Source organism: Pezoporus occidentalis, unplaced genomic scaffold (assembly GCF_034315485.1).
Source record: "Pezoporus occidentalis ecotype Australia unplaced genomic scaffold, CSIRO_AGI_Poc_V1 ctg67, whole genome shotgun sequence".
In the NCBI taxonomy this organism is placed as follows: Eukaryota; Metazoa; Chordata; class Aves; order Psittaciformes; family Psittacidae; genus Pezoporus; species Pezoporus occidentalis.
The window spans coordinates 1,277,031-1,296,238 of NW_026916019.1; the positions used below are offsets into that span (position 1 = coordinate 1,277,031).

Consider the following 19,208-nt stretch of genomic DNA (forward strand, 5'->3'; position numbering starts at 1 on the left):
AAAACTCAGACAATGTGGTAATTAAAACAGATTTTCTGCTTTAAAGGCTTAGTCATCTAGAGTCAATCATTTCAAGGCAATACATCAAGGTTGATAAAATATCACTTACATGCATATTTCATTTTTACCTTTCTGCCAGCTCTCTTTGGATTTTTTTCTAAGAGAAAATAAATTAGAAAAGCATTAATTTTTTTTTCAGAGCAGACAGGACTTGGAACTTCTCCCATAGCAAATTTCAAGGAATGTAATACTCTTCTCAGCACCTGACAATCTTTTTTTCATCATTGAAATGCCCAGCTTTTGGCAAGCTAAGGTCCTATTACCCTTGTGCACTGACACAACAATTTCAGCCTGATCTGAACTCAGAAAAAGCTTTTCTGTTCTGTTTTTCTGTTGGTTTGTGGTTTTTTTTCACCTCAATTTTTGTTTTCGGTAGTAAGGAAACCTGTTTATAAAATGCAAGAATGTGACAGCTTGAAGCAGACCAAAATGGGATAAATCTTCAAGCCACCAAGGAAATGCTGACTGACATCTTAAAATGTCTGCTGCTTCAAAATGCCCCACATAAAGCAGGAAATACCACTTTGGCTCTGCTACTACGAGAAAACCACTTTGGCTTCTTGTTAACAGAAAGACATGTCTTATAAATTAAAAGTAAGCCCACGACCTCATTGCAACTGGTCACTTTTGTACCACCAAACAAGCAAAACAACAACAAAAAAAGCCCAAATCCCAAACTTCAACCACAGAAAGTGGAGTTCCTCACATAGAAGTATGCTTACATGGACTCCCTTGCTACTTCAAGAGTCAAAAAATACAAGTTTTTATATTATACTACATCTCTAAGAGACATGTAAGTTTACAGCCACACATAACAGATGCAGCATGCCCGTAATTTTTCCTAGTTAGAAATCACTTTAAATTCTGAGATTCTACATAGTTTTAAATCAAATACCACTGCTTTTCTTCCCCTCCCTCCTTGGCTGTCCCATAACAATGTTTTCTATCAGTATGAAGGTTTTCTCCAAAGAAGAAAGTTATTTGGGAAAGGTAAAAAAAGGTTTAGCACGTTATTTATTCCTATTTATTCTTGTTTCAGGTGAAACCCAATTTGGAGTAAATCCTCTGAACTAGATGCAGAAAAAATTCACAGTCCCCATACGAAACCTGCCCCATCTTAGGAAAGGAAATATGATTCCACCTCATTCTGCTAACTCATGAGATTTACACCAACAAAACAGATTTGATTTCCAGAAAAGTCACCAGAGACAGGCTGCAAAACCAACTGAAATTAGATATTGTCATTAGTTACTCCAAAATCTACATAGCTGGACTTCCTGCACTAATATCAGAAAGCTTCACTAATAAAGGAGTAATTGCGGATGTGCACACATCTATGCACACACTTTCTCCTGAAAAAGTATATAAAACAAGTCCCATGAGGCAGATGGTTAAACAGACAGTTAAAGACGTTTGGACATTCACAAGGGATGTCACAGTTTCCCTACACTATGAGTCAATAATGCAGGCCTTCCAAAGTCAGACCAACAGATACCATTCACCCCAAGTGTCACTGAGCAGAGCACAAAGTTGTTCAAGTTTCTCCTGCCAAGGTGGCTCCCCGCTGCGTCACTAGTAGCTGCCAGCTTGTGCACACTTCTTTCTTTGATTGTGGCTTTCTCATTGTTGCACAGCCCCTTGTGATGAACCCAGCACCAGGTGAAAACTGTCACATTGATTAGCAATGCTGTGAAATGAATCCTATTTTGCTATAATTTTTATTTTGCATTTCCCACACTTTAGATTTGTTTTGGATCTAAACAGTAGCAGAAGAGAATGGAGAAAGACTCCCAGCAATGCACTTGCATAAGCCCCATACATTTGTTTTCCTGAACACACAGAAATTTGTTAAAGTAAGATCTGCATTAAAGTAACCCCAGTCAAGAATTTTCTATTCTTTTCTACAAGAGTGATACAACCCATCCTCAGCAGGTTTCCAAAACCTCAGTAGCTCAACAATAAGTATCTACTGACCATCTGAAAAAGAATAATTTAAAAGTTAATTTAGGCTACATAATCTGTCAAAAACAACAGTAAAGTTTGGGCAGTTCAAAGACATTTCTCTATCTCTGTATTTGGAAAGCCTCTTTTGTATATGCTTATACAAACACAGTGTGAGAAGAGCCAGCACAGCACTTGCAGACTACATAGTGCTTTCCTTTGTATAGCGCAAATTTACTTCAGCAGAGCTGACTGGGACTTTGCTCAGAACTGCAAGGTGCTGACTCATCTGGCCCAGTTTGACAGGTCACTTAAGTGTGTGCTTGTTTTTAAGTGAAGATGCTTTTGAAGAAGAAAGGTGCTTACACGCTTTGTTTTATGAGAAACTCACTCTTGCAAGAGAAAATATACGTGTAATTTGACCTCCATTATTCATCAGTTATTTAGCACCAGGTAGTCAAAATTGAGATGGACCAAGTAGATTAATCCCTGCCACACCTAATTTTCAGTGTGCTCTTAGCGGTTAATCAACATCATGTGAAATTCAGGGGCTATCCCTCTCCCACTTACACATCTGCTTTGAAGAATTTGAAGAATTTCAGTTAGAAGCAGGACACTCACTGTCCAGAGGGTCTTTTGGGAATGGTGAAAGATTTAAAAAAAAAAAAAAAAAAAAAGGAACTAAAAAAATGGGCTCAATTTGTAAGATTATTCTAAATCAAATTGCACCAAGTACTGAGTTTACTTAATTTCTACCTAGTTGGAATTAGTGAAGTGATGAAATCACTGCTCAATTGCGAATTCCTGAAAACCAATACCTTTTTAACCTGTTTTTTGCCTGCTTCCCCATTTAGTCTGTCACCCACTTTCAGGTCTCAGCTAATATTTGGTACCCAGCAGCAGATTAGCCCCAATTAGTAAGTTCGGACCCTACTATAAGTCCTCACCCTGACACTCCAAAACCCTTTTATACCTGAAGCAATGATGCTGTCCCAAGCATAGCCCTGCTTCTGCATCCAACCAGCCCCCATTTCCTCTGACCCTTTGCCATTAAAGCCTGGATCAAAGGAGCCTACATTCTTCCTTCTATTTCCCTTTTCTTATAGCTTGTCATCTGCTCCTCAGGTCTCACACTCAGAACAGCATTAAACTGCCATTTTTGGATGCACAGGGACATTAATTTCATTATTTCAAAAGGAAAGCTACTGAGTGTTAAAAATGCAATATCAACAGTAAGACTTACTACTATATAGGTGGAAAAGATTTCACATGTTCTCACTATTTTTTGTTTTCTCAGTTAAGCTATTATAAAATATATAATGTATAAAGACTAATGAATATATGGCTGCATCTGTATAGTGTATGTCACTTTAAAAGATAAAATGTTGAAAAAAATAGCAAATAATATCTTTACAAAATAGTAGATTGCCACAGTTCCTGTAGAGATATTAAATTGAGGATGGAAGGCTAATTCTTGTCTTTTAATATTCAGCATCTGCAAAGTTCCTCATATTTATATATATGCAGAAAATAAGAAGGATAAAACTCAAGCTTAGGGTTCGGTTTGGCTTACTGAGAACAATGAAGTCAAAAAATTATGATCCTACAGCAAACCTCTTAACATACTTATTATTGTTTGTCCCAATGGAAATTCTGAACCTTTCTAGAAAACTTCTTTTCCTGGCTTAAGTTGTACAGATTTTCTTCATCTAAAACTCAAAGCTAGAAAGACAGAAGGAAAAGTTACAACAGATGTCCCAGAGTAATCTCAGCTGTAGAACCATTACAGTGATACATAATGGAACAAAAACCGAAGAGGCATTTCAAGTCAATCTGGTCCTTGTGTGCCTATCTACATCAGGAAATTAGCATATATAAATATATAAATAAAACATATATACAGTACATAGTCACATTCATATAAGCCATAAAATGACATATATTTACAAAAATATTTGCAGCTCTGTTTTACACTTTCAGGTCCACATCAGGGATTTAATTATTTAGCTTCTGCCTTGTGAATTTGATCACCTTCCTAAGTAGGAATCTGGGATGAACTTGTACCTCATACGTTCCCAATAGTCAAAAATAAGAAAGAAGAAAATAATCTTCCAAGGAATTCTGCCAAGTCCGTAAGAAAAGTTGAAACTTGTTGAAGCATTAGCTGCCTCAATGAAGAGTTAGCAAACATTGAGAGACCTTCTCTTCTTCATGTAGAAAGACAATACCTTGGTCTGGTCCATAAATAAATTTGAAACACATAAAACATCAGGCAGAGCACAAATCAGGTGCCTGACAGGTGACAGGTGTCTATAGTATAAACTCATGCATAATTACTATTCTACTTGTCTGAGTTTAAACTTGTAGAGTTGCGAAAGTGAAGGTAGAGATGAAAATGCATACATCAGGTTACCTTACAGGGTAAAATGGTAGAGAGTAGACTATATCCTGCTGGCACTGTGCTGGCTTCCTTTAAGGGTAAGTTACATGGTTAAAACAACCCCAAAGATCTCACATTTATACTATACGTATTACACAGCTCTGTGACTTCCAGGAGTTGGACATACTTAATTTACTTCTCCAAAGATGGAAAAACATTTCTTCACTTCTTCATAAAGTAGTCTTTTTAGGTATGCAGCCCAGGTTCAGGCATGGTTTTTTTAACCTAGGAGATTTGCCCTTTTGACATGAAATGAATTTTGCGAGAGGTATTAAAGCTTTGGAGAAGGGGTTGTTTTCCTTCCGAAGAACACTTGGAAAAAACAAACTTCAAAATGCAGAAGTTTAAAGTGCCTGTACGTGAAGACCCATGAGGAAAAATCTTGCAATGAACCTTTTGAAACATGGCCTCAGATAGAACTTTCAGTGATAGGCTGTGGAGTCATCTCTTGCTCCTCGCTATTCTCTGTGGATACATCCTGGGCCTCCTGCTGCTGATAAATATCGTGGACCAGCATGATGTTTGTGTTCCTCCACTCTCTGTACTTCACTGCTGTCAACTTTGGGTCCTCTAGCAACTGGTTAATTGTGGCCAGGTCATGCTCCTTACACTAGGAAGAGAATAAGTGGTTATTTCCTACTGAAAAAATCAAGCTCATTGTCCAGACCAAAAACAATCTGGGAACATTAGAGAACCATGTCACAACAAGAAGTGACAATTATCCATCCTCCTAGCAACTTGTTTCCATTTTTAGATCATAGATCAAAGTTAAATCCACAGCAGAAATCCATCCCATTTGAAGGCCAGATTTTGTTTTCATGTAGATTGCTTTATAGGATTCTTAGCAAAGCTTCATGAGAGAGGATTCACTGAAAATTAGACGTTGCTATGCTGTCTCACAAGTTAGTACTTGCATTAAACTAGACACAACGTTTGTTTCTGCATTTCACACCAGTTGCAACTGTCTTAAAAAAATACTTATTCACTGAAGAAATCATAAATGTCACTTCTCTGGCAGCTAGGCAGAAAATAATTTTGGATATAATCTGTGCACTGGCAGTAGAGTGTCCAGGACACATGGCTGCTAATACATCTACCACCAGCTACCACTGATAAATCTGGTCTCTACTTTTAGAGCAAAGCAGCTCAGACCATATATTGCAAGCACCCTGGATCAATTGTAAGATGTGAGCTGTCACTAGTATAGGGGCACTGAGACACTTTATGCCACAGAGTCACAGAATGGTTGAAATTGGAAGAGACTTCCAGAAGGCATCTGCTACAACCCACTTCCTCAAGCAGAGCCACCTAGAGCAAGTTGCTTAGGACCATGTCCAGATGGCTTTTGAATATCTCCAAGGATGGAGACTCCGCAGTCTCTCTGGGCAACCTGTTCCAGTGCCCATTGACCCTCTTAATGTTCAGAGGGAACCTCCGGTGTGTCAGTTTTCATCCATTGCCCCTGGTCCTGCCGCTGGGCACTGCCAAAAAGAGTCTTGCTCTGCCTTCTTAGCACTCTCCTTTCAGATATTTATATTCATTGATGTCCTCACATTTTCTGACACAACAAAGCACCCTGCTTTTCCTGCCCTTGTTGCTTATCCATGCAGCAGACAAGATAAAGAAGCCTTAGTTAGCAGCTACAGTTTCTTAATGGAGGCAACATGCTGCGCTAACAAGCCCTTACTGCTTTTGCTCATCTCCATTACCCTCCAATATCTGAAAGCAGTGGAATAGTTCCAATAATGTTCTGCTGCCACCAGTTTTATCACACCTAAGGACACTCTGTGCTAGTGGCTGCCTTGAAAACACCTTGAATAAGTTCCTACAAATTCACACCACTTCCCTGATAGTAGCAATTGGCTGCCTACACATCTGCATCCCACTATTTGTCTAATGAACTATCAGCTACTCTAATTCCTCTTATGCCTGAGCCTCTTTTTAAACACAAAAGCTTATTCAACTTACACAGGTCCTACCTTCAAGACCTAAGGAAGAAGCCTTGTAAGAACAGCCTTGTAAGAAGGAAGAAGGCTTCTGGCATTGATGCAGAGATATGCACAGTTAGCCTAAGAGAAGAAGAGGAGGCATGGAACTAGAAGATTGAGAAGAGTATTTTCAGTGGATGAACTTGGTGGCAAAAAGCAATGCCATAGAATTCTTCCTATACCACTAAATCTTTTTCCCACATTCACTGTGATGCATTTGCACACAGCTTCCCTCTCTTCCAAGCTATGCAAAGCATGTTTTGTTAATGATATGTTGTGGCAGCTGTTGTTAAAGATGTGGAGTCAAAAGTCCAACATTAAAATTACACTGAATCTTGCATAAATCACATCTCAAGCTAATAGGGCTTTAATTAAAGCAGAGTAAATATGGATCAGATGTGAAAAAAATCCTGATATTTCAATTTCCAATAGATCATTTCCAATTATCTCATGTCTCATGTCACACGTTAAGAAAATTGACTTTAAAAGCACATAGTCCCACTGATGCAAAAAATACAACAATTTCTCACTGCAGGCATTTGCCTTCCAGACAGGCTAACTTAAACACTGCTATGTATAGAACTCTGTGAGAAAATTTCTGCACTATATTTGTCTTGTCAATACTCCAATTTCTTAGTTTGGGGAAAGCAAAAAAGATCAACATATTTTATATATTATGCACACTCCAAAAATTATTTTTCTATATTAAATGCAAGTGTTAGACAAACCTAAGTTTGTAAATACTGCTAATCACAACTTATATAATACTCCCTTACTCAATCAATGCAAAGCTGTTATCCTTGCTCATGTCTGTCCGTAAGGCTTCCTTTCAGCTCCATACTAATGAAATTGATTATCCCACAAGATGATACAACTCTATTTTCTACTAACTGGTTCTTAGATTTATTAGGGAGGCTCCTATGAGGGAACACTTCACAGTATTTTCCATATTTAGCTTCCTGTCCCATAAAATAGGCATATTTTTTAAACTAACTTTCTGTTATAAAATAGGCTCACTTTTTTGCTGGTGCAGGTGAATACTGCTTTAGTCAGTACCATGTCACTGAAGACTCTGATATTGAGCAAAGACTTCACCAGGTCTCAAACAGAGCCAGAAAGAAGGCCTTTAGTCCCACTCATCTCTTTGACTGTATCTTCAGGAATTTTAACACAGACTGAGATGCCAAAGCCGAGCCTCCCATTGCAGCTAATAATCACATCAATGATGGCACTGATAGAAGTTTTTACATGCATTTTTTTCAGCTTATAATGCCTGAAGCTAAATACACTCACTTGAAGAAAGATATTAAATTCCTGCTTCTAATTCATACAAAAAGAGACAAGTGAAGTCCCAGGTTTCCATTATTCTTTCTTCTCTTCACAATTTAAATGCTATGATTAAGCTTTCTGTTTCCCTCAGTACCATTCAGAAGCAGGTTTTGAAATCCCGTGATACTTGAAGCTGGTGAGTAAACAGCCCCATAAATCCCTATATTCCAGACAGATTTACTGGCCCTTTCAGGGAACAACCCTTGAAGCGCGCGCGCGCGCGCGCGCGCGCGCGCGCGCGCGCGCGCGCGCGCGCGCGCGCGCGCGCGCGCGCGCGCGCGCGCGCGCGCGCGCGCATACACACCCCACCCCACCCCCCCACCCCCCTTCAGTTCATGATGCATTTCCAAAATAAAAGCAGGATGCTTTTGTTATTAAAAATATTTTAGTTACAGGAGGTATTTACAATAGCTTTGGCACATCCTGTACATTCTCCAATAATCACATAAGGAAAACTTTTTTTGGCTCAGGGTCATTTTCATGCTTTATCATCAATGTACTTTGTCTGCTCTTCCTTTTTTAAGGCTCCCCTGTTTAGCGTATTCAGCTGAGCTTGCAAGTTTTCCAGCTAACTAAAAGAAGCTTTCTTTATTAAATTTTCCAAGAGGGTTGGAACTTCCGCAAGAAGGGTCCCTTCTGAACTATTGCCTCTGCTTCCAGTTCAAATTGAACAACAAAACACACAGCAGTATTCAGAATGAAGTAGAAAACAGTTTCAAAATCTTAACCAAATTCTCTGGGGCTTTAAGTAAATATGTAATTAGCATTTAGCTGAAGTCTAACCTTGCTGCTTTTTTTAGCCAAACTGTGCCTTTCTCTCAGGCTTTTCACTGGCCAGCTCTGCAATCTCACCTTTAATGTGCTGTTCAGCATTCGAATTTTGTGGAGCTTCTCATTAATGGAGGGGTTTTTGCTGCGTTTGATAAATGACTTCCTAAGCTCCTTCTTTGTTGACAGCCGACGATCACCAATGGGAGACAGGCTTGCTTGTTCTAATGACTTGTAAAGTCGCTCCATCTCATCATTATCACATTTTTCCTGATCTGCAAAGAAAATATAGATTGGGTATAAGAACATAAATGTGGCAGGAAATGTTCAGCCATCAGGAAGGCTCTTAGCCAAGTCAAAAAGTCATGGTATTAGAGTTAAAATTAAGGGCAATTTTTAGGGTAACTTATAGAGTAATAATGCATATAAGAAAAACATATTACCAAACTCAAATTCTTTTAAGAATCAGGTTGTGATCCAAACAGATATGAGCATGTATTTACACTGGTAGAGTGCTGCTTTCATGCTCCAAGTATACCACAGAGGGAACAACTGTCAGTGATGCTACATTTGAATGAGAACAACTTTGATAACATTTATACCCATCTACCCTTCCTTACATGCTGCATAAAGTGAATTACATTTCTACCTGGCAACTCACAGGTCAAATTCTATTTGGTGTACCAATTCATTGCCAGGTTTTAAAGCAGAATTTAAAAAAACTGAACAATGAAATAAAGCATAGGGACATTTCAGAGGACTCAAGAGAAGGTCCCTAGAAAATATATATAGAAAAAATATAAGAGCGAGAACCCTTGGGACACATGATGCCTAACTCCTGAGTTTCATAGATTGCAGCACAGAATTCACTGTGGTGCCTTACAACAGAGCCATGATTATCTCCACCTTAATTATTCTGATGGCTCCCAAGCTGCAGCACCATCTTCCATGACAGAGAGGAAATGAGAGGAAAAGCTAGTAAACAGCTGAGAATGAAGAATCTTAAAATAAGATAAAAACTGAAGCAAAGACATTTTTCAAAATAAAACAGCTTTAAAATGAACAGTCAGAATCTAAAAATGCACCAGGCATATATGAGTTATGTGTTTTGGCAGAAGGCCATATTCAGCAACAGACTGTGCAACTGTCTTCTTGTCCCTCAGTCCACACTGCAAACTTTTCTACTTCAGTGTTAGCTAAAGGAAAATCTTAAAGTTATTGGTGTTTTCAGGGTGCTAACGAATCCCTCAAGATCCACCGGGATAACATCTGGGTTTATTTCACTGAGGATAGTGGTGGTGCTTCTTCTCAACTGCAGTCCTCCATGTGACAGTCAAATTGGCTGGGCACTTTTTTCTTCTATCAAAAAGTTAAACATTGACTTTTCTAAACCATCTTCAGTCAGAAAACTTTTTCTGACTTACTTACGCTGCAGCATAAAGGCTTCGACATAATCAGCACACTTAGGAGTCTGCTCCTTATCTTTTCCATGTTTTAAAAAGAACGGCATCCTCCTACACTCCAGTTCTTTCTAAATATTTAGGTTACAAGAGAAGCTTATGCTACGCTACAAATATTTGCCTTCACTGTGTTGCTGGTCTTTTTTCCATTATTTTGTCATTATAAAAAACCTGCTGTAACTTGACAAAAACTAAATATAGCGTCCAACATTGGTACAGTGCTGGGGGAGGAAAAGGAAAACTGTTGTATATTTAACAAGCTGCGGGAAATAGAAAAAAAATCGCAAGTGTAAGTCATAATACACAGCAGCAGTATTTCCTGGAAACTGTCAGGTCATGCCATGAGGCTCGTAATTATAAAACTAGCTTCCTGCCTACTTTCTTGGGATGAAGCAGCTATTTGTTTCATTAGCCAACTCCTGCAAAGGACTGGCTCAACTCTGCTGTAGACATTACCCATCACGACTATACACAGTATCATTATGAGAGATAAAATTACCTTTATCAAATACTAAGAAGTATATAAGCAGAAAAAAAGTTTCCATTGATCCTGTATAGCAATTTTAAAAAACAGTCAAGCCATGGGGACATAAAGTCCCTGCTCCAGATATTTCTTAAGTCTAATTTATTACGCTCCTCAGTTTCCTAAAAGGGTTACAAAGCAGTAAGCATGCGGAAACACCCTCACTGAACACTCTTCTTCCATGCATTATGGGTGAAGATGAAGAGGACAGTACTAGCACAGAAAAAGATGGAGCCAAAGTCAGAAAAGCCCAGCAAAAGCTACCAGATGATGCACTTGACCAGCAATATGCACTCAGCTCCTGCATTCTTTCAAGATTGCAACCTTAAACTCCTCTCCTATTTTTTATTATTCCACTAGTCCTACCCCCAAAGGATTGATCATGGTCAGGTAATTCCAGAGGGAAAGGAATTTGCCACATTCTTCACTTCAGATTGGGTGGATAAAGGGAGCGTCAGTGAAACAGCTAAATGGGTTTTCAGGAAACAGTTGGAAAACAAGCATGAGTGAAACCTGCAGGCTGTGTAGAGCCAGGTAAGTGTTATGTAGTACTTTTGTCTCCATCTTTCTTTGCACTGATAAGCAGTGAACTTCTCCCACAACAAGGATCAACAACAAGTTGTTGTTCTCCAACAGAGAGAGCCACTCTTCATCAGGGACTGCAGTGATAGGACAACAGGTAATAGGTTCAAACTTAAACGGGGTAAGTTCAGGTTAGATATAAGGAAGTTCTTTGTTGTGAGGGTGGTGAGGCACCAGAATGGGTTGCCCAAGGAAGTTGTGAATGCTTCACCCCTGGCAGTGCTCGAGGCCAGGCTGGACAGGACCTTGAGCAACACTAACCATTCTATGATTCTATAACAGCACAGAAATAACAAAACAAGGCCTTAATACTGTGATTTTGCATAGAAGCAGATACTGTTGCTATTGACAAAGAGTATGACTGCCGATAAGCCTCTATAAATTGAGGGCTCACTGTCTGATACCTATCTGGACTTTCACCTTCAATGTCTTGAGTTCCCGGGAGCCAAGCTTAAAAAGCAAAAGCACACATTTTGCAGGCTTGAAGCTGCCACTGAACATACTAAATTGATGCTGTAAATCTGAAAAGGGGAGAGGTAATGGAAGAAAGGGAGAGACATTACGTCTGACAATCAATTAACAAGCCCAATAAAATTACCTGTGATAAGAAAATATATTTCTCCTCACTCACACAATGGTGCATTATGTATTTCACAAGGCTCTTAATGCCACCAAAGTAAACAAAGTAAGCACTGCCTGTAGTTTCCTTGCTTGTTTTCCCCATAAAACACCTGAGAGAAAATTAAGGTTGGATAACAGAGATGAAGGCACGTAACTTAAAGGCTTAAGCACAGACTGGACTTTTTCCTCCGGATTCAAACGTTCACAGCACATTTTCCCAGAACTTGGTATTGTTTAATTCCCTTGCAGTTAGAGCACTGACCTGCAGATGAGGAAGTTTCTATCAGAAGCACAGGCATTCACCAGTCCTGTATTTTCAGGCTTTGGTGATTTGTATTCCTCCTATGAACCCGGGGCTGTCTAGACAATACTACTGAATTGTTACTAAACATTTGTTTTCCATCACAAAGTAAAACTTTATGCAAAAAGCACATAGTACACAAGCTCAGACCCTGATGTGAAAACCAGTAAATTGTCTGTTTCAGCCTCCCTAAGCTTTGTTAACCTCTGAAGGTTTGTAATGATGGATATATTCCACTGGCAAAAGTTCTTTATAACATGGGCAGGTTGGGCCCCACTAACACTGTTCTGGCGTAAGTTTTTCGAGCCAAGTCACACAGCTAACCTCAGGCAGATTTAAAATCACTTCAAAATATAATATTGCAAGTTATCTGTTCCACTGATACTCCTCAAGCTAACCACTTGCTGGCTCAGGCATGCAAGTTAGGAAACAGAAATGCTATTACAGCACTTCTTTATCTTATCCTATTTTAGAGATTAAATACATTCATTTTTCTCTCAGGACCTACTGAATGATAGTGTTAAGGAACAGACAACAGTGGAAGGATATTAGGTACTGTGTGCATTTATGAGCATGTACATGCACACAGGGGAGCATGTGCATTCTGCACTTTCCCTTTCCCTTAGCAGTATTAACTAATCAATTCTGTTGAGTGATGCCACTGGGAGGATCACTCTTCGTGTATCCCTCACCATGCTCTTCACCCCAAGCCTTGCAGCCTGCTAAAGCTTCATTGCACTTCTGGAAAACTTCTGTAGCATATAGCTTTTTAACTTTGTCAGACTTCACAGAGAGGAGATCGGAAAATAACCAGTGCTGACCTGAGGAAAAGGGAAGTTGTGCCTCGATATATTCTAATGTTCAAAAGAAAGTGATATTCTAGGTTGGGGTGAGGAAAATAAGTAATATTTCAAGCAAGTCATATAACTTCTGACAAATTCTGCTTCAGGAGATGTGAAACAATTTTGTGGCTTGATGCCACTTATCTGGAATTTCCCTCTAACTAACAGGAGATATTACAGACAAGAGCAAGCTTCCAGAGGTTCAAAAGTCCAGCTTTTCACCTCCTCAATTTTCAACTTCCACCTTCCTGTCGGCCAACTTGCCCCAGGTGGGAGACATTAAGGTATTGAGACTCCCCACCTTGCAGCAGCAGTACAGGAGCCATCCTATAATCTCAACTTTAATGCTCTTTAAGCCCACAAAAGTGAAATTATCCAGAACTTTTCAAAAAGCAGCTGTGAAAAATGAAGCTGATTGTTTCCGAGTGGTGACGATACAGAAATAGGGAATGTTTGGCAGAAGGAGCATTATAAATTGAAAACTGCCTCTAACAGAATATATTTTACAAAATCTAAGTTAAGAGAGAGTGAGAGAAAATAATAGGAAAAGTAAGTTACCATCAGCAGTTAAATGCTCTTGACTATAACAGTACAGTGGATTCATCAGCGAGGGATAGCATTTTAACAGACAGTGAGAGAAATGGAAACAGCACTAAATATCTTTTTCAGAGAGTTCAGAAAACCATAACACCACAGTTTTCATTGTGATTTTTAAGGCATTTTTAATAAGAAACAAAATAATCATTCAAATAAACACAGTTGTTTCTCTACACAGTTGCTGTCATGATGGGCCTACTTCTTGGCTAGTCCCAGTCATGGTCTAGCCATTTTCTGTAACTTTGAAGAGGAACTAAGGGGCCAGAGCACATCAGAGGATCTGTTCTGGCTGTTACTGGCACAGGCAGACTCCAGAGGGGAAGAGGATGTCAGTTCTGAGAAAAGAAGGAATTGAATGCATCCAGCTCCTATTTAACCAACTCCTTCCCATAAAACCAGCCTGGGCAAAAGTCAGGCGGTGTTTGAAAAAACTTTCTATGTTTTTCAAAATACCGGCACACACCATTTCTACCAGCTTCTGTGCACTAAGATAAAATAAACCGGAAGTGGTACCATAAGAATTTCTTGCCAAGAGGTATTAATATGATAATAAACCCTCAGAAAATGCAAGGAAGAAGGACGTTATCATTATAGTAGAAGATCCCCTAATAAATACAATATATTCCTGTTCTTTTATAATAACCTCTCAGTTTCTGTGCCTTCCTTTTGTTACCATAGTTTCTGAAGATGGTGCTCATGGGTCATAATCAGATACTTTCTGTTACAGTGGGTACCAGAAGAAATAAAAAGGATGGAGTTTGGCTGCAGAGCATATCAAGCCATCCTGAACGGGGCAAAGCCAGCTTCTGGATACAGAGCACGTAGTCATATAATTGTTTGTATTCTCAACCGTTTCTTGTTTACCTTTTAGTTTCTTTGTGTCACAGGCAGCTTTGAATCCTTTGTCACTGTGCACGTAGCAGGCTGCAACATGGAGCTCAATTCTAATACTTAATATTCAGTATTCTCACAAAGTAAATGGAAATATAATTATGATCTTTCAAAGACAAAACTGCTAAACTCTCCTTTTTTGTACCTTTGTATTACTCCCTGGTATATAAACTCACCTAGTAATTGGTGCTGAGAATGGTCATAACATCACTAAAAGTGCCTGGAAAGGTCATTAAAAATATCATATGGTACAGCACCCTGTACCAGACACAGCTGCTTAGCAGAGTTCATTAAATAATTTTAATTGAAAAAGTAATCCATGATCATTTAGTTGAATCTGTAGTTTCTCTTGCAGAGATTCATCCATATATCTCTGAGAAAATCTTTCATTGTTTAACTCATAACTGAGGTTTCTTCACTATTTTTGTAATTTCATGATAAGCTCTTCCCACAAAACCACACCTATTCTTTCTGCCTTCTAGGTGCCAGCTTTTGCCACACTGGCTTCCATGTCTGACTTTTGCCAACAAAAGTGCTCTTCAGTTCTTGAAAACTTTCCCCTCTGCTCTAGGCTACTATCAAGTACAACTAAAAATTCCTTATGGGGTTTTACTAAGCAGAATGTAGTCACAAAGCAGAGTGTGACAGTTTTTTTCCTATCCTCACAAGGAGAAGAGGAGAGCATGGACAAACATGAAGGCTCTGTGGGGAGTGGGTTCAAAGACCAAATAGCTGTCCTGACAACGGAAGGGCCATCTGAACATAGATAGGACGTGCTTTCAGGACAGATTTCAATGCAAGATTAACCTGTCTCCTGGATGCAGTCTCATTGCTCTGAAACATGATCAGCTGTCAGAAATGCACTGTTCAGAAATGCAAATAATACAGACTGCACTGAAGTATATATTCTTGTTTCAATGATAACAAGAGTTATCAACTAGCTGGAGGGGGAAATTCTTGGAGGAAAAGACACAGAACCAGAATTGCACTCTTTTTGATAACTTTCGTTTGGAACTTAAATGCTATTTTTATGTTAATCCTTTTTTTCTACCTCATTCTCAAATTGGGGTAGCTTAATTAATCTCCTTGCACATTATTTCATTTATTTTTTCAGTGGTCATTATGGGGGAAGGTCCCACACACCAACACTCTGTCCCCTCCCCCACTATGCAGACTGATAAAGAAAAATGCACGTATTTTGTACATCTTGCTTGTTCAATAATGGGTTATGATGCAGACAGTAACTAGTGAGGTTATATGGTTTCCATAGTGACGGTCCCATTAAAATGATCTATTTATGGAATTCCATCAGAGATCACTGGCCTGGTTAGGATGGAAATGTGCTGCAATAAGGGTTGGACATTAGCTAATCAGTAAGCAGTAGAAGAATCCATTTCCCTAGGAATATTTTTAGGAAAATAAAACCAGCTTGCAAAGGGCAGGACTATACCAAAATGTGCTTTGATTTACATTTATATTGGTTTTATTGGTTAGCATTACTGAGCCTGTCAAATGCGTCATGCTAATTCTATGACCATCCATAAAAGTACTTGTCACCCTCAGAGCTACGATGGAAAGTATTAACCTATACATTATTGCGTGATTGCTGACACTACTAAAGTACCATATTTTAAGCAAAAGTTTAGATTTCTAAACAGCAGCCACTGAATCTTGCTCAACAGGATCTATAAGCTACCATGCCATATATGATATGACCTACGCTCCAACAACCCACTTGAATCTACCTATTAATGTACCTAAGGCATTACTTAGTTGAATTTCACCCAGAATTACGGAAGGCAATACATTTAATACAGCTTTGTGACATTTTCATTAGGGACCCCATTTTTACAAGTCCCAGCCTTTTCACTACTTGCAGTGCCAGAACTCATGGAAATCAGATTCCACAGCAATTCTCTCAAAACATCTACTCTTTTTTTGCCACAGAAAAAAAAAAAAAAAAAGGCACACTATTTGTTTTAATTCTCACTGATCTTCATTGCTACAGGTCTCTAGCAGAGCAACCTAGAAGGTGGATGCTGAAGCTGAGCACAAAAACCTCCGAATTAATTTTCACTTTTGATGGAATGTGTACTTTGCTCAATTTCCTTTTATTTTTCTTGTAAAACCAGAAAAACATATGACAAACTAAAGGCAGGTTAACTGTTTATATTTGTAAAACAATTTGGACACTGACAATGTACCTAATGTGCCTCACACTATCATTTTTCAATCAGTGCTGAGTTCACCTCCAGAGAAAAAAAACAAGTATGAAGTGAGTCCCATACTGTTTCTTTCCACCTTTGCATTACCTTCAGCCCAAGCTTTTGGATGCACCTTTAGTTTGCATTGCACTCAGACAACAATGCTCCTTGCTTCAAATCTTTACAGGGATTTGGGATAATGGGTAGAGCTGATGCACAAGAACATCGTTGCTTCCTTAGGTATTACCTTTCTAGGCAGCATCCTGTGCATCTTCTCACTTCAGCACATTGCATGCCAGAAACTCCTCTTACGCTTCAACTGCTTTAATACAGGAAGAAGCAGCTTTGCTCAAAAGGCAAGACATATTGCCTTGCTATGCATGAGAGTTATTAACAGTAACAGGAACCAAACTCTGGAACTCTGCCACCTTTTTAATTTAGCAATACATTTTGGTAGAAGAATACCTAAGCAGATACCCATTTCTTTAAACAGAATCCAATCTTAATGGACTTTCTGGTTCAGGATTGCAGTTGTTTCCTCTTGATTACAATGAAGCTCAATGAAACAAATAGGAAATATGTACTGGAAGTAAATGCAACTGCTTTTATTTTTAAAACTGGATTGACCATAATTACATGGCCATAATTACAACTTCCTGCATATGCCATTTTGCTTAGGGTGTCAGTTCTGTGACACACTTTCTTAAAATATTGGTTCACTCCTAACTAATAAGACATCTGTATTGAAATAAAGAAAGCTAATAAAAATACATCTACTTTGGGATTTTATACAGAAGCTATGATCTTAACATATAGGTAAAATCTGAGAGAAGCTGTATAGGTACTTACCAGTTAGATACTAAGTTATATGTAGCGCCTAATAAATCCAAGATTTTTACAAATGATATGCCACTGGAAAACTCCTCAGTGAAGAACATAAAGGAAGGAAGGGGAAAGGAAGCTGAAGAAACCCCCCGAGTTCCCACAATGTATGGCTCTGCAGACAAAAAAAAATCTCATTAGCTCACCTTTGGCTAGTGATCTCTGTCCTATTGCATCTGGCACAGCTAGACAATGTGTATCCAGACCTAAAAAAGAATTTGGGGATCCACCACTGGGTTTGGAAAGCCCAGCCTCCTGGCTTTCTGCCACTTCTCCGCAGTCTGCTTCTGGTGGCTCATCAGAGTGAATCTGTACACAGAAAGTTAAAGGCTGATCACCATCTTCTGTGGCAGAGCTGTTAACTAGGTCAAGCCAGGACTGCCTCTCGGAATAAACCACTTTGGATGTCAAGGAAGAAGATGACTCTTGGGAGTTGAAAGTGCTTTCAGGAGAAGAGAGGGAACAAGATGCTTCATTTGATAGAATTGAGGTGCAAGAAGACTTCTGCTGATCCTGCTTTCCAGAAACAAATAGGGTGAGGGGAGAAAAAAGAAAAATTATTTCCAAGTTATTCCTGTTCCTAGGTTGTACACTTTATAGATATGCAGCTGAAATGTCAATGAAAACCTTATATAATCTGATTAATTATCCATCCAAACAAGCCTGAGTTACAGCATTCAATCTCCTACAGAGCAGTAACTTCAGAAAATAAGCCAAAAGCAAGCCAAAGATAAAACAGATAAAAACTTGACAATGTTCAGAAATAAAAGACCAAGGAAAAATGTTTGGTATAGCCTTCTATGCTAGGTCTTACACTCCCATTCACTCTTTACTTTGTCTTCGCTTTATTGGTCTGATCAACTGTGCAGAAGAGAAACTCTGAATTAGCCATTGAACATGAAGTTTTCTGGAAGCATTCAATAAATCCACCAATGCCATTACCACAGATAGACAGAAATGGGCCGAAACACTGAAGTACCTTGACCTTTGCAGCACGCAAAGCCATTTTGCCTGGTCCATTTGAGGGACTAACCATTCACCAAGGCAAGAAGGCTGACGGGTAACGTGATGGCAAGTTAGTTGTAGAAAGAAAAAGCAGTCAGTCATGTGGCAGAAGGCAAGAAACAGGGAATGGTATAATATTTGTGCTGCTTGTTAGCTGCTAAGATTCACTGTCCTGGGTTCAGCAGTAGCGGTCATTTTTCTCCTTCTTGGTAGCTGGTGCAATGCTGTGTTTTGACTTTCAGCTCGGGAACAGAGCTGATAACAATGATGTTTTGGTTTGGCCAAGGACTTTGTGAGCCTCATGCTCTGCCAGGGAGGAGGGGAAGCCAGGAGGAAGCAGAGACAGGACACCTGACCCAAACTGACCAAAGAGGTATTCCATACCACAGCGCGTCATGCCCAGGAGGTAACTGGGAGTGAGCCAGAAGGGCTGGGAGACTGTGGGGTTGGAGGAGGTATGGGTCGGTGCTTGGTTGGGCTGGGGGGGCAAGTTATCGGTCGGCTGGTGGTGAGGTGATGTATTCTCTTCCCTTGTTATTTCCTTTATCATTGTCATTGGTGGTAGCAGTAGTGATTTGTGTTATACCTTAGTTACTAAACTTGTTCTTATCTCAACCCGTGGGAGTTGCATTCTTTTAGATTCTCCTCTCTGTCCCTCTAGGAGTAGGGGAAAGGCAAGAAGCGGGGGAAGTGAATGAACAAGCTGTCTGGCTGGGTTTAAACCACCACATTCACCATTCATGAATCTGAAAGGGAACCAAAACTTTGCTAGAA

General features: G+C 39.3%; 1 protein-coding gene across 4 annotated transcripts in view; it reads right to left on the reverse strand.

Moving 5' to 3' along the window:
• Positions 1-1,056: 1,056 nt before the first annotated feature.
• IPCEF1 (interaction protein for cytohesin exchange factors 1) overlaps positions 1,057-19,208 on the reverse strand; it is a 61,858-nt gene continuing 43,706 nt past the window's right edge. For 3 of the 4 annotated variants that reach the window (XM_062640835.1, XM_062640839.1, XM_062640838.1), the window contains 3 exons: positions 17,576-17,945; positions 8,611-8,801; positions 1,057-5,051 (listed from right to left, as the gene is read on the reverse strand). In XM_062640835.1, coding sequence (XP_062496819.1) covers positions 4,851-5,051; positions 8,611-8,801; positions 17,576-17,945 — 762 coding nt within the window. In that variant the 3' untranslated portion in view covers positions 1,057-4,850. The remainder of the gene's footprint in view (positions 5,052-8,610; positions 8,802-17,575; positions 17,946-19,208) is intronic. The other variant, XM_062640837.1, reaches the window with a different exon arrangement.